Source organism: Dipodomys merriami, unplaced genomic scaffold (genome assembly GCF_024711535.1).
Source record: "Dipodomys merriami isolate MVZ:Mamm:240054 unplaced genomic scaffold, mDipMer1.0.p SCAF_78, whole genome shotgun sequence".
Lineage (NCBI taxonomy): Eukaryota > Metazoa > Chordata > Mammalia > Rodentia > Heteromyidae > Dipodomys > Dipodomys merriami.
Genome location: NW_027206379.1, coordinates 5,849,828 through 5,864,183, shown reverse-complemented (window position 1 = coordinate 5,864,183; position 14,356 = coordinate 5,849,828). Strand labels below are relative to the sequence as shown.

Here is a 14,356-nt window from a genome sequence, read left to right as displayed (position 1 = left end):
CAGTGCCAAGGGCAGGACCAGCAGATCTGGACTGCACCCTGACAACTTCTTACCAGGACATGTCCTGAGATGGACGCCGCGTTTGCCACTGACGTTGTGAAGACATTGTCTGCAGAGGACCCAACGTTGGCCACCGTCACTGTGGTCACTTCTGCAACAGAAGGAACTAGACTTTACATAGGGTAAAGAAAAAACACAAGGGCTGGGAAGGTGGCTCAGTGGTAGAGCACTTGTCCTGCACGCATGAGGCCCTGGGTTCAATTCCTCAGCACCACATAAGCAAAAAAAGCCAGAAGTGGTGCTATGGGTCAAGTGGCAAGCACTAGCCTTGAGCTGAAGAACTGAGGGACAGTGCTCAGGCCCAGAGTTCAGGCCCCATGACGGAAAAGAAAAGAAAAAACAAACAAACACAAAAGACAGGGTCTCACACAGGAGATACAGACAAAGCATTCCACATGGCTGTTTATACTCCACTGTGACATCTTTGCCCCTTTGTACTTTTTTCTCGGTCAGGGGGCTTGAGCTCAGCGGGTGGGTGCTGTCCCTGAGTTCAGCTCAAGGCTAGCGCTCTATAGCTCCACTTCCACGCTTTTGTAAAAATGCTGTCAACATTTTTATTCTAGTCTTAGTCATCTGGTTGTCTCAGAAGAGAACACGACTCTTCCCCAGTGAATTCCTTTACAGTGAAAATATTCATCACAAATATGTACCACAGCCTTGTGCCCATACCTGCTCTGGTCCCCAGCAACGATCCTGAGAAGCAGGCTGACCTACCACACCCACCCTCACGACACATCCAGGGGCTCTGCGGCAACGTGCTGTGAGGCCACACACCCCTGTCTTTGCACCCTTCCCTCCGGGCGCCTGCTGTTGCTCAGAATCCTAGGACAGTCTCTGGCAGAGGCCTGTGCTCGGAGTCCTGCCCCTCCCACTGACCAAACTCCCAACAAACCGTCCCAAGGTACCTTCCAGTCTCCTCCCTCCACTGCCAGACCCCTGGTCTGCGGCAGACCACGACTGCAGCTAACTCCTTCTCTCCTCTCAGCATTCGGCACAGGCTACAACCCAGGGCCTGTCTGAACATAGGTCTAAAGACAGCTCCAGCTGCTATCGCCAAAGATGGACAGTCTGTCCTGCTGTGTCGCTTAAACCTGGAACTACCTGACTTCAGTAACTCAATAAAACATGTGCAATGTGCTCACTCGCTCACTCCAACATGCGTGTGCACACAAATTAAAATTTGAACACATAACATTCTGCAGAGAAAAAAAAAAAACAAGCAGCACGGACAGGATGGCCTCATCTTCTCTGCACTCAAAGAGGAATTGCTAAAAGGACAAAACGTCGAGGTTCCAAACCTTGGACTTTATAAGAAGTGTGCTATGATCTAAGCGCTCCCACGTGTTTGCCTGCGGCCGTGTCTCCAGCGGGCCGTCGGGGGCGCAGGCCATGGCGCAGGCCGCCCGGGACTGTCAGGCCGCCCAGGGCGCAGGCCGCCCGGGACTGTCAGGCCGCCCGGGACTGTCAGGCTGCCCAGGGCGCAGGCCATGGCGCAGGCTGCCCGGGACTTAAAGGCCGTCGGGGCGCAGGCCGCCCGGGACTGTCAGGCCGTCGGGGCGCAGGCCATGGCGCAGGCCGCCCGGGGCTGTCAGGCCGTCGGGGCGCAGGCCAGCTGTGACCCTGGCCCTCCACCGCAGCCCCTGAGAGGCAGTTTCGAGGTACCCACACCCCGCAGCAGGACGGGGCCCCGAACCCGCGGAGCTCCGCGAGGGACGGCAGCGCGAGCGACTGCGAGCCCGGGGACCGTCGGGGCGGGGAGGAGGCGCGGCGCGCCGGCCTGACTTCACCTGTCCGAGGGCGCGCGGGCCGGGCTCCACGTGCTAGAAAACCCGAGAATAGGGGCTGTGTCACAACATCGGCGACCTCGGGGCAGCGGAGGCCGGAGGCCGCGTCCGCACACGCGGGGGGGGGGGGGGCGGGCTCGCCGGGCCGGCCGGGCTGCTCCCGGGGCCCGGGGCGTCCCCGTCCCCCGCGCACGCCGCCCTCCGGGGCCGCGGGCTCCGCGGCCTCCCGCGGAAGTCACGACGCGCGCGGCGCTCCTGGCCGAGGGGGCGGGGCGCGCGCGGGGCGCGGGGCGGCGGGGCCGGGGCGCGGGCGCGGGCGCGGGGAGCGCGAGGCCGGCGGCTCGGCGCACTTGCCTGCGAAGGCGGCGGCGGCGGCGGCGGCCTCGTCGGGGCCGGGCAGGGCCTCGGCGCTCATGTCCATGTGCCCGGGATCGGCCGCCATCACCGCCACGGCCGTGACCCGCCGCGTCTCGCGCTCCGCCTCCGAGTCCGCGTCCTCCTCCGAGTCCGAGGCCCGGCTCAGCACCGGCTCCTCCGCCTCGCCGCCCGCCGCGGCCGCGGCCGCCGCCGCCACAGCGGCCGCGGCCGCCACCGCCGCCGCCTCGGCCAGGCCCAGCTGCTTGGCGGCCGAGTCCGAGTCCTCCATCCGGACTCCGCCGAGCCCGCCCGAAGGCGCCGGCCGGGGCCGCCCGAAGCGGGGCCCGAAGAGGCCTCCCGAGCCGGGCCGAGGTCTTCCGAAGCCTCCGCGCGAGCCGACGCGGAAGGGGCGGCCAGACGCCCGCCGGGCCGGGCCGAGCCGAGCCCAGCCGACGTCGGGTCCGGGGCCGGGAGGAGCCGGGAGGAGCCGGGAGGAGCCGGGAGAAGCCGGGAGGAGCCGAGCGGGGCCGAGCGGGGCCGGGAGGAGCCGAGCCGGGCCGGGCCGAGCCGAGCGGGGCCGGGAGGAGCCGAGCCGGGCCGGGCCGAGCCGAGCGGGGCCGGGCCGGGAGGAGTCGGGAGGAGCCGCGCCGAGCGGGGCCGAGAGGAGCCGGAAGAAGCCGAGAGGAGCCGGAAGAAGCCGAGCGGGGCCGAGAGGAGCCGGAAGAAGCCGAGCGGGGCCGAGAGGAGCCGAGCGGGGCTGAGCCGAGCCAAGCCGAGCGGGGCCGAGAGGAGCCGGAAGAAGCCGAGAGGAGCCGAACGGGGCCGAGCCGAGCCGAGTGGAGCCGAGCCGAGCCGAGCGGGGCCGAGCCGAGCCGAGCCGAGCCGAGCGGGGCCGAGCCGAGCCGAGCCGAGCGGGGCCGAGCCGAGCTGGGCCGAGCCGAGCCGAGACGAGCCGAGCCGAGCCGGGCCGAGCGGGGCCGAGCGGGGCCGAGCTGAGCCGAGCGGGGCCGAGCGCCTCCGAACCGCGTCCCCCGGAGCCTCGGCCAAGCTCCTCCCGCCGCGCTCGCCCGGAAGCGCCCGAGTGCCGCCGGGAGGCCGTGTCGAGGCCGGAGGGCGGAGCGAAGATGGCGGGAGGGCGCGGAGGGGCCGCCGGGAGCGCGGCAGGCGCGGCGGCAAGGTGGCGGCCGCGGGCGCAGGTGAGGCGGGCGGCCGCGCCGGCGCCGCCTGACGTCGTGTGCGGGCCCCGGCCCTGCGGTGCGGACGGCGGAGCGGGGTCCCGCCGCGGCGGTGCGGCGCGCGCCTTCCCGTCGTCGTGGCCCCCGGGTCCCCGCGCTCCCCGGGACGGGGCGGGACCCCCGCGCTCCCCGGATGGGACCCCCGGCTCCCCGGATGGGACCCCCGCGCTCCCCGGGACGGGGCGGGACCCCCGGCTCCCCGGATGGGACCCCCGCGCTCCCTGGGACGGGGCGGGACCCCCGGCTCCCCGGGACGGGGCGGGACCCCCGCGCTCCCCGGGACGGGGCGGGACCCCCGCGCTCCCCGGGACGGGGCGGGGACCCCGGGCTCCCCGGATGGGACCCCCGCGCTCCCCGGGACGGGGCGGGACCCCCGCGCTCCCCGGGGGCTTCCGGGCACACACCATCGGCGGCACACCGGGAGTCGGGGCGGCGCGGACGGCGGCGGCTTCCTGCTGTCCCCAATCCGTTCCCTAAACCCGTCCCGGACCCGCCCCGAGGACAGGTTAGCAAACCACTGAGGCCTGAGTCCTGCGGAAGGTCTCACAGCCGGTCCTGGCCCCGTCCCACCCGCCACCCTCACCTACCTCCCACCCCTCACCCGCCACCCCTCACCCTCCACCCCTCACCCTCCACCCCTCCACCCAGCCCCGTCCCACCCGCCACCCTCACCTACCTCCCACCCCTCACCCGCCACCCCTCACCCTCCACCCCTCCACCCAGCCCCGTCCCACCTGCCACCCCTCACCCTCCACCCCTCACCCTCCACCCCTCACCCACCACCCCTCACCCTCCACCCCTCACCCGCCACCCCTCACCCTCCACCCAGCCCCGTCCCTCCCACCACCCCTCACCTGACATCCACCCCTCACCCTCCACCCCTCACCCTCCACCCAGCCCCGTCCCACCCTCCACCCCTCACCCGCCACCCAGCCCTCACCCACCACCCCTCACCCTCCACCCAGCCCCGTCCCACCTGCCACCCCTCACCCTCCACCCCTCCACCCAGCCCCGTCCCTCCCACCACCCCTCACCCGCCACCCAGCCCTCACCCGCCACCCAGCCCTCACCCACCACCCCTCACCCTCCACCCAGCCCCGTCCCTCCCGCCACCCCTCACCTGCCTCCCACCCCTCACCCTCCACCCCTCACCCTCCACCCAGCCCCGTCCCTCCCACCACCCCTCACCCTCCCACCCCTCACCCTCCACCCAGCCCTGTCCCTCCCACCACCCCTCATCCTCCACCCCTCACCCGCCACCCAGCCCCATCCCACCCGCCACCCACCCTCACGCACCCATCCATCTATCCATCATCCACCCATTCTTGAATCCATCCAACAACAACATCGTGCACTCCATCCCGCAGCTCTTCCAAATGTTCCCTCATGAAATACATTTTTGGAGGTGCTCCCTGGGTGTGGCTGCACACAGTCTGGTAGTACCTACCCCCAGAGGATCAGAACCAGCTTCTGTTTACCTGTGTTTGCCTTGAAGGGGGCTTGCAGTTACTATGGAGTATTCATTTGGTTAAGTTAAAAAACAAAACAAAAAACAGTTTCCAAATTCCTCGACCAGGGATAGGCAGGGACACCACAGGTAACCCTACAAAGACCCACCTTTCTGGTGTTCTCTGACAAGCTTTCTGGTCGGGCTCCAAGCCATCCTCTGCTAGTTAGGTTTATTGGATTATTTTCATTTGTTTAAAAAACAAACAAACAAAGAGCTAGCAGTGTGGCTCAGTGGTAGAGCACTTGCTCTGATGACAAGGCCCTGGCCATTCTAGCACTATCCAGGAAAAAAAGAGCTAAGTTTGTACAGAACAGGATCTCTGCACTGACTGGCTCACATCAGGAAAACAGCTGTTCGCTTCCATGTTGAACTTCCACCTCCCATCTGTCGGTAGTCAAATTGGAATTGCAGCAAATCCCTGAAAAAAGCAAAACTGAGTTCAGTCCAAATGAGCCCCTGTGGTCCTGAAAGTGAGAATGTCATTTAAACGTCATTTGTGGTTTTGAGTGTTTTTATCTAAGTCCCACAGTTTTGGACTGTAGCAATGAACAACTAACAGCTAAAAGGGAAATTTTTCTGATCTGTTTATTTATTTGAGGTACTAGGGATGGAACCCGGGACCTCGCACATGCAAGGCAAGCACTCTTCCACTGCTATGTCCCTAGTGTTAGCCTTTTATTATTTGTGTGCTGGTTCTAGGGCTTGACCGCTGGACTCTGTCCTTGACCTTTTTATGCTCAAGACTAGGACTCTACCACTTGCTCCACAGGTCAACTTCCAGCTTTATGTTAGTTATTTGGAGTCTCATACACTTCCTAGCCCTGACTGGCTTTGAACCAAGAGCCCCAGATCTCAGCCTCCTGAGTAGCTAGGATTATAGTTTTATGATGCACTAGCACCCACCCTAATGTTGGTTGACCTTTAAGAAAAAGATCCTGGGCGCTGGGAAGGTAGCTTAGTGGTAGAGTGCTTACCTAGCACATACCACATACACAGAAGAAGCAGGAAGTGGTGTGGCTCTAGTGGTAGAGTGCTAGCTGAGCAGAAGAAGCTCAGGGACAGTGCCAGGCCCTGAGTTCAGACCCAAGTATCTGCAGGGAGGAAATCCCCAATTAATCTGCAGTCACGTACCTAGGTGGCCTAGTTCATCTGGGGCCTGGAAAAGAACGGATCAGGTTCAGAATGCTGAAATGGGACACAGCGCAAGCGGTGGCTCCCCTGGTTACTATTCCCACAGGCACCCCCAGGAGGGGCCCCGTCCAGAGCCCCTCGCTGAAGTCCTGTGTTTATCACTTTAAGACTCATGCCACTCGAGTTCACACCTCTGGAACAGATGGTCCAACTTTGCCCACGAAGTCAGATGTCCTACAGAAGCCTACCAAGCCTCCTGTTTTCCTTACCTTCCCTAGAAAGAGAAAAGGAAATGGCAGACAGCTGCAGACTGGGTTCAGATAACTGCCATGCCCGATACACAGAAGCAGGCTGAGCTCTGGGCCTGGCGCTGCCCCTCAGCTCTTCAGCTCAAGGCTAGCGCTCTACCACTTGAGCCACAGCACCACTTCCGGCTTTTTCTGCGTATGGAGTGCTGAAGAATTGAACCCAGGGCCTCATGCATGCAAGGCAAGCGCTCTACCACTGACCCAACTTCCCAGCCCCAGAGCTTTTTTATTTCGTTTTTTTTTCTTTTTCTTTTTGGTTGGTCGTGGGGCTTGAACTCTGGGCCTGGGCGCTGTCCCTCAGCTCTTCAGCTCAAGGCGAGCGCTCTACCACTTGAGCCACAGTGTGACGAGCTTTTTTTTTTTTTTTAATAGGAGGTTTTGGCAAAATTTTAATTTTTCCGGGTGGAATGCACACGTAGAGACATGCATGTGTTACAAGTGTGTTACAAATGCGTTGTGAGCTTCTGACAGGTGATCTGGCCCAGTCACATTTCATCAGGAAGTTCTTTACAGGCAGAAACAGTGCTTCTAGAAATGGACCCTCCCCCAAGAACCAAATATGAGGGGAAATCCACACCTGTGTCAGGGTGGGAGAAGGATGGATAATTTGGGAGAAAAAAAAAATTCCAGAGGGTTATTGTGGAGAAGTGAATAAAATTTGAGCAGAAAGCAAAATATCTAATCAATGATGAAAAAGGGTTTTTTAATAACAGAAAAAGATCTCCATGTAATTACCTAAGTGTGATATATGTGTGCGAAGCACAGGCGGTGAGAAAGTTGCCTTGGGTTTTGTTCCGGGAGCTTCTTTCCCAAGGCACAGATCACACCCATCTTGTTGAGCCTGGACTCTGGCATGCACCCAGGCTACAACACTTTTGCCCGGCCCGGCTCTGGGTACAGTCTGTTCCCAGTTGTGGGTATGTGAAGTCAGAAGTTGTCACATCTTCCTCAAAGGGACGGATGTAGAGATGAGAGAGGGCAAGCTGGCGGCCCGCTGAGCACTCGCCTATAAAAGTGAGGCCAGGGCTGGGAAGGTGGCTCAGTGGCAGAGCGCTTGCCTTGCATGCCTGAGGCCCTGGGTTCGATTCCTCAGCACCACATAAGAAAAAGCTGGAAGTGGTGCTGTGGCTCAAGTGGTAGAGCGCTAGCCTTGAGCTGAAGAGCTGAGGGACAGCGCCCAGGCCCAGAGTTCAGGCCCCACGACCAGACCCCCCCCCAAAAAAAAAAAGATAAACATGAGGCCAGAGGAGAACTGAACAGGACGGTTTCAGAGGGTTGATGGTGACACTGTCTTTCCTAGGGAGAAGCCCCCTGGACGTGGCGCCCCGCAGCTGACGTATCCTGCATCCTGAGCCCCTCCCCCAGGCTGGGTTGGTGCCTTTGTGCCTTTCACCCTGCCTCACTTTCTCCTTCATCCAGACGGGGCCTTTCAGGGGGAGTAGAGTTCCTGGAGTGCCGGCTCTGCCACCCACAGGCCGAGGTCCTGTGGGGGTCATGAGGTGGCCTCATCTTCACAGCCTGGCCAGGTGGCAGGAAGATGACGCGCCTGAGCTTCACTATTACAGAAACATGTATGATGTGGGCGGAGCTCGGGAAATTACTACTGGAGATTTAAATATTCTCCTCCGAGTCAGGGGAACATGTATTTTATCTTAAGAATATGAAAATGGTCTTCTTTTACCAACCTGTGGCGGAGTGGCAGCCCCTAGGAAGTTCCCATGGTAGCCGGGGTGTGGCGCTTAGACCTCGGTCCCCAGTAGCCACTGGGACCCCTCGGGTGACCACACCGGGTGTAGCAATAGAAGCCCCGAGTGAGGAGCCGCGGGTGCTCACCTGCTGGAGCCTGAGCTTGTGGCCGCCGGCCTCGTAGGATCATCACAGCCCTCTGTCGTGGCCGCCCAGGCAGGTGCGCCACCCCATTCTGCTGAGCTCGAAGGTCCTTGACCACGTACCAGCTCCCATCAGTTCCTCTTCAAATGCTCTTCCATCTCAGCGCCCTGTACTACGCCCTGTACTTCCTAGCCACGCTTCTGCTGATCGTGTATAAGAGTAAGTAAGGCGCGTGCGGGAGCCGCGGGATCCCACGCTCACACACACACGCTGACCTGACTCTGACTCTTCCCAGGCCAGGTTTTCAGCTATCCCTGGAGCTGCCTGGCCCTTGATCTGACACTGTTACTTCTGATGGGGGTTCTGGAGGGAGCCCATCTGTACCTGGGTGAGTTGGCTGTGAAACCATACAGGGTTTGTGGTCACAAAGGTGCCATCTTGAATGTGCTAAACCTTTCTATCTTGAGCTCTTTGTGGCGTGGTTCTTGGAGCCTTTTTTTTTTTTTCCCATGAGGCCTGGGCACTGCCTCTGCGCTCTTCAGCTCAGGCGAGCGCTCTGCCACTTGAACCACAGCGCCACTTCCGGTTTTCTAGTGGTTTATTGGAGATCAGAGTCTCACAGACTTTTCCTGCCCAGGCTGGCTTTGAACCTCGATCCTCAGCTCTCAGCCTCCTGAGTAGCTGGGATGATAGGCGTGGCCACCGGCGCCCAGCTCCTGGAGACATTTTCATCCAAACTGGTTCACCGAGCGCATTGTAGCCTTGCCTTACTGTGTCGTTAAGTATTACATGCTTGTTCAGAGGCTTTGTCCCGGAGACAGGTGACACTAGTGGCCTCTTCACATCCGGAAGCATACTCCACAACAGTGCAACGATCAGAAGCTCAGGAGGTCAGAGCCCGACCCCAGCACACTGCCCGGCCTCAGCCTAGGGGAGAAGGTGTGGAGCATCTTGTGAGCTCCTCCTGAGGCCGAGGCCCAGCCTCTCCTGTCCCCTCCGGTCACGTCTGCCACCGCCTCTTGTGACCATTACAAGCCAACTCCCTTTTCTTTCGCCACACAGCTCATCTGAGGGTACGTCCTCATACTTGGCTCAAGTACAAAGGGAAAATGTGGGAATCCCCTTCCCAGAGCTGACTGCCAAGATTGCCTGCAGCCTGGGCTGTGGCCCTACTGCGCTCCTGCTCATTGGCATGTCTCATTTTCAGATAAGATCAGACCTTATCGATGGGCGCTGGCAGCTCACGCCTGTCATCCTAGCTACTCAGGAGGCTGAGATCTGAGAATCACAGTTCAAAGCCAGGCCAAGCAGGAAAGGCTGTGAGACTTTTTTTTTTTTTTGTCTGTTGTAGGGCTTGAACTCTGGGCCTGGGAGCTGTCCCTCAGCTCTTCAGCTCAAGGTGAGCGCTCTACCACTGAAACTACAGTGCCACTTCCAGTTTTCTAGTAGTTTATTGGAGATAAGAGTCTCATGGACTTTCCTGCCTGGGCTGGCTTTGATCCGTGATCCTCAGATCTCAGCCTCCTGAGTAGCTAGGATGACAGGTGTGAGCCGCCGGTGCCCTGCTGACTGTGAGACTCTTTTCTCCAATAAACCACCAGAAAAACGAAGTGGCGCTGTGGCTCAAGTGGTAGAGCACTTGCCTTGAGCTGAAGAGCTGAGGGACGTGCCCAGGCCCAGAGTTCAAGCCCCACGACCCACCCCCCCCCAAAAAATCAAACCATGAATAGCCCTGACACCAGGAATTCCTGCAGCACAGCACCATTGCCAGGCTCTTCTTCCACCACCGTGTATATGGAGAGGAAATGGAGGCACACAGAGAAGTGGCCTCTATGCGTCTGGTGCTGTCAGACCCGGAACTCCAAGAGTGGCCAGAGTGAATCCTAGACCGGGCTGGGCTTCCAGTGTCTGGAAGCCCAGTGTCTGCCTGGGTGGAGTAGAGTTTCTGTGGTTTGCCCACAAGATGGTGCTGCCAGGAGGGTATAAGGGCTGCAGACCTTGGGCCCAGCCAGCAGGGGAGCAGGGCGGAAGACCCGCCCCCAGGAGGCTGCAGGGTGAACTGAGGCACGGCAGGCCCTCAGCACACCCCAGGCAACAGGGTCAGCTGGTGGCAACCTCCAGCCAGCATGTTCTATGACTGATCTGGTTGTAAAACAGGCAGTTTTGTTTTTGTAAGTATTCGTGAAAGTTTCCAGAACCCAGACTGTCTTAGCCCAGAGGAAAATATTTTTGGAGGGCTTAAACAAAATCCCTTTGATCCAACTTGGAGTTAGGAAAAGGTAGCAGATGCCCCTCCTTTTAGAGAAACCAAACTTTCAGAGACCGGACTTGAGCCGCGGCATAGCTGTGGGAGGCAGCCTTCCGGAGCTGGTCCTGAGGCCCAGGCTGGGACGTCCCGAAGCCCACACCTCACTCTCCTCTTTGCTCTGCTCTCCAGGCACCAAGGGCAACCTGATGCAGGCTGAGGTGCTGCTGGCCACCAGCCTGGCCCTCACAGTGGGAGGCAGCGTCCTCTCGGTCCACTTCATGCTCTGGCAGACCCTGGTGCTGTGGGTGGACTCAGTCCTGAGCACTGCTCTCCTGGCCCTGCAAGGCCTGGAGGCCGCCCTGCAGGTGGTGACCACGGCTGCCTTCATCAGGTAGATGAGCCAGCTCAGCCCCCGCCACGGCTCCCGGTGCACAGCGTCTCTGACCCACTTGATATAGATGGTTTGGTTTGGGTTTTGATTTTATTTTTTCATGCCAGAATTGAGGCCTGGACTCAGGGTGTGGTGCTCTACCACATGAGCCAGACCTCCACACCTGGCTTTGTAGATGGTTTGGGGTGGCCTACAAATCTTCTTAGGTGGGGTAACTATGGTAGTCCAGGGCAAAACCAACTTGTTGAGACACGAAAGTGTTGAGAATGGCGACTGTGGGGGGGAAGGGGGAAAGGTAGCCCCAGGTCTGCCCACACAGGTCCCCTGGCTGGAGGCCTGGCCTCAGCAGCAGGGCCCAGCGGGAGGCAGGCTTTTACAGAGTGGCCTGCCAGCAGCTCCACCCTGTCACCACAGAGAAACAGCCCCACCCTCAGCCAGCCCACCCGGGACGCCTGCGGCCCATCCCCCACCTTGTGTTTTTCTCACACAGAAGTTCTTGGCATCTCAGGTTTCCGCACCAGCCCCAGTTCGTGTTCTGAGAGCCCGTGGTGCTCTGCTTCCAGGCCCCGCCCCAGGCCTGGTCCCCCTCTGGCTCCTGCAAGTGCATCTCCTCTGGCTGTTTAGCTCTTACTGCTTAAGTGGCACCCCTGACCTGTTTTGTTTTTATTTTGCATTAGGCTTTCAGTAACTTTGCCCAAGCTGGCCTCAAACTCAATCCTCCTGCCTCCCAAGTAGCAAGGATTACAGGTGTGAACCTCATGCCTGCTAAGCTGTGTGTGTGTGTGTGTGTGTGTGTGTGTGTGTGTGTGTGTGTGTGTGTGTGTGTGTGTGTGTGTGTGTGTGTGTGTGTGTGTGTGTGTGTGTGTGTGTACTTGAACTCAGGGCCTGAACCCTGCCCCTTAGCTTTTTCACTCAAGGCTGATGCTCTACCACTTGAGCCACAGCTCCAATTCTGGCCTTTTAGAGGTTAAATGGAAATAGGAGTGTTTACCTTTCCCTGCCTGGGCTGGCTTTGAATCCAGTCTGGAGCCACTGGGATCAGGCTCTAAACATACGTTATTATATTTATAATTCCTTCATTTCTGTTGTATCTGTTTGGAATAATGTGTTGAAATATCTCGTTGTAAATAAAGGTTTTTATACCATATAAATGTTTTATATGTGGTTCATCCTCTCCCCTCCCCACCTCCGCAGTGCTGGGGTTTGAACTGGGCTTTGTACTTGCTACGTAAGTGCTCTGCCATGACCTTCCACGGGCCCTGATACCGAAGAGTCCACCATCCTCTCCACCTTCATGACCCCGTCCTGGAACCCACCTTCACCCTCTGGCCAGCTGCCCAGCACTCTGCAGGAGGAAGCTCTCCCCTCCATAGGCAAGGCGGTTGGGGCCAGGGGTGCTGTGGACACACTCCTCACCCATGGCTCCTCAGCCAGTGTATCTGACCTGCAGCCCTCTGAGGCCATGGGGACAGTGTCCTGGAGATCTGCCCTCCCACTCCCAGCGCTGAGCAGAGCCCAGCTCCCACTGGGTGTGGGAAGGGGCCGTGCCCCAGACCACCTGGGGCTGTTTCCCTCCCTAGCATTTTGTAGCCTGGGTACTTCTGCTGTCACCAGCCTGTCCTGCAATCCAGGCCACAGCCTCTGTTGACCAACGAGCCCATCACCTTCATAGTTAATCTGGGCTTTAAACCCTCCCCTCAGCACCCTGTCTACACAAAGGCAAGTGGACACGGGACCTGGGGACACGTGGCTCCAGATGGCCCAAGGCAGGCGTGTGTCGCTCGGGTCGGACCCGGGAGACCCTCCTTGGAGTTGGCTGTGTTGCACAGCTCCCGCATTCTGCCCAGCAGAGGGAAGGCACAGGTGTGCCCCTGCCCCTCCCTGTTCACAGCTGAGTGCCTGGCCTCTACCTGGCGGGCTTGGCCAGGTCACACAGGGGGCAGTGCCCAGCAGGTTCTGTGAGATCAGCTGCAAAAGGCTGTGAACCAGGAAACCAGGCCTGCCTTGGGCTCAGGCAGATGCTGAGCCTGCATCCCAGTGTGCAGGCCAGAGGACAGTGCACCCGCTTTCCCAGGGAGGGCGCCGGGGCCCTGCCACCCACCACTGCCCTCCTGGCAGCACCCATTCCCGCTGTCCCCTGCCCCAGACACGGGGCAGGGCCTTGGGTTCCTGGCTGTGCCCCTGTCCCTTCCTTCCCTAGGCCAGCCTGTGGCCTGGTCTGTGTGTGCTCAGGGCTCCATGAGTGGCTGTTGGCAGCCTGGGTGGGCAGGGTGCCCAGGGATCGCACGGTCCTCTCTAGACAGCCCCGTGGGGCGGTGCTCAGGTGCAGAGCGGCCGGCGGCCTGGGCACTCTTGGTCTGGGAGGAGGAGGAGGAGGAGGAGGAGGAGGCACCTTACCTGATCAGCTTGGTGATGCCCTCTCCAGTCTCCCACAGGGACCCTCCATGGCCCCTACAGAGAAGCCCACCTAATGCGTGGAAGATAAGATGCTCTGCCCCTGGGCCACAGGGAGGGGGGCCGGCAGGGGCGGGGCTCTGGCTCCCTGGGGTGCGGCCGGCAGGGGCGGGGCTCTGGGGCCGGCAGGGGCGGGGCTCTGGCTCCCTGGGGTGGGGCCGGCAGGGGCGGGGCTCTGGGGCCGGCAGGGGCGGGGCTCTGGCTCCCTGGGGTGGGGCCGGCAGGGGCGGGGCTCTGGCTCCCTGGGGTGGGGCTGGCAGGGGGCGGGGCTCTGGGGCCGGCAGGGGCGGGGCTCTGGCTCCCCAGGGGCGGGGCTCTGGGGCCGGCAGGGCGGGGCTCTGGCTCCCTGGGGTGGGGCCGGCAGGGGCGGGGCTCTGGCTCCCTGGGGTGGGGCCGGCAGGGGCGGGGCTCTGGGGCCGGCAGGGCGGGGCTCTGGGGTTGGCAGGGCGGGGCTCTGGGGCCGGCAGGGCGGGGCTCTGGGGCCGGCGGGGCGGGGCTCTGGGGCTGGCAGGGGCGGGGCTCTGGGGCCGGCGGGGCGGGGCTCTGGGGCTGGCAGGGGCGGGGCTCTGGCTCCCTGGGGTGGGGCCGGCAGGGGCGGGGCTCTGGGGCCGGCAGGGGCGGGGCTCTGGGGCTGGCAGGGGCGGGGCTCTGGGGCCGGCGGGGCGGGGCTCTGGGGCCGGCGGGGCGGGGCTCTGGGGCCGGCAGGGGCGGGGCTCTGGGGCCGGCGGGGCGGGGCTCTGGGGCCGGCGGGGCGGGGCTCTGGCTCCCTGGGGTGGGGCCGGCAGGGGCGGGGCTCTGGGGCCGGCAGGGGCGGGGCTCTGGCTCCCCAGGGGTGGGCGCCCTGGGAAGACCCGCCGGGCACCACCTGCTGCGCTGGGGCCGCGCCCTGGTCTCCCGGGGTGCGGAGGCTGGGGGCGGCCCGGGCCTCGCGGGGCGGAGCTGGCAGGAGGCGCCAGCCCCGCTGTCTCGTCCACCCCGCGCCCCGTGGCTCCGTAACCTGCCGCTCAGGTTCCTCCCGGCCCCGCCCCGCCCCGGCCTCCGGCCCCGC

General features: G+C 61.8%; 2 protein-coding genes across 6 annotated transcripts in view; one reads left to right on the top strand and one right to left on the bottom strand.

The window, feature by feature from the left end:
• Positions 1 to 2,629, bottom strand: part of LOC138818728 (deformed epidermal autoregulatory factor 1 homolog) — a 36,235-nt gene extending 33,606 nt beyond the window's left edge. Inside the window, exons 1-2 of one of the 2 annotated variants that reach the window (XM_070009800.1) lie at positions 2,199 to 2,629; positions 54 to 151 (exon numbers count right to left, since the gene is read on the bottom strand). In XM_070009800.1, coding sequence (XP_069865901.1) covers positions 54 to 151; positions 2,199 to 2,490 — 390 coding nt within the window. In that variant the 5' untranslated portion in view covers positions 2,491 to 2,629. The remainder of the gene's footprint in view (positions 1 to 53; positions 152 to 2,198) is intronic. The other variant, XM_070009799.1, reaches the window with a different exon arrangement.
• Positions 2,630 to 3,279: 650 nt separating this feature from the next.
• On the top strand, positions 3,280 to 11,981 carry LOC138818574 (transmembrane protein 80-like). 4 transcript variants are annotated; one of them, XR_011369193.1, is made up of 6 exons: positions 3,280 to 3,397; positions 7,686 to 7,721; positions 8,341 to 8,434; positions 8,511 to 8,603; positions 9,037 to 9,288; positions 10,653 to 10,738. XR_011369193.1 is itself a non-coding variant. In XM_070009500.1 (6 exons), exons 1-6 carry the CDS (start codon positions 3,326 to 3,328, stop codon positions 11,391 to 11,393), a joined length of 546 nt encoding a protein of 181 aa, XP_069865601.1. In that variant the 5' UTR covers positions 3,281 to 3,325; the 3' UTR covers positions 11,394 to 11,981. The 4 variants fall into 4 exon arrangements, 3 of the variants coding, with proteins under 3 accessions (XP_069865603.1, XP_069865601.1, XP_069865602.1); XM_070009500.1 differs by lacking the exon at positions 9,037 to 9,288 and adding an exon at positions 11,345 to 11,981 and having other exon boundaries at positions 3,281 to 3,397; positions 10,653 to 10,854; XM_070009502.1 differs by lacking the exon at positions 10,653 to 10,738 and having other exon boundaries at positions 9,037 to 9,439.
• The last annotated feature ends 2,375 nt before the right edge of the window (positions 11,982 to 14,356 follow it).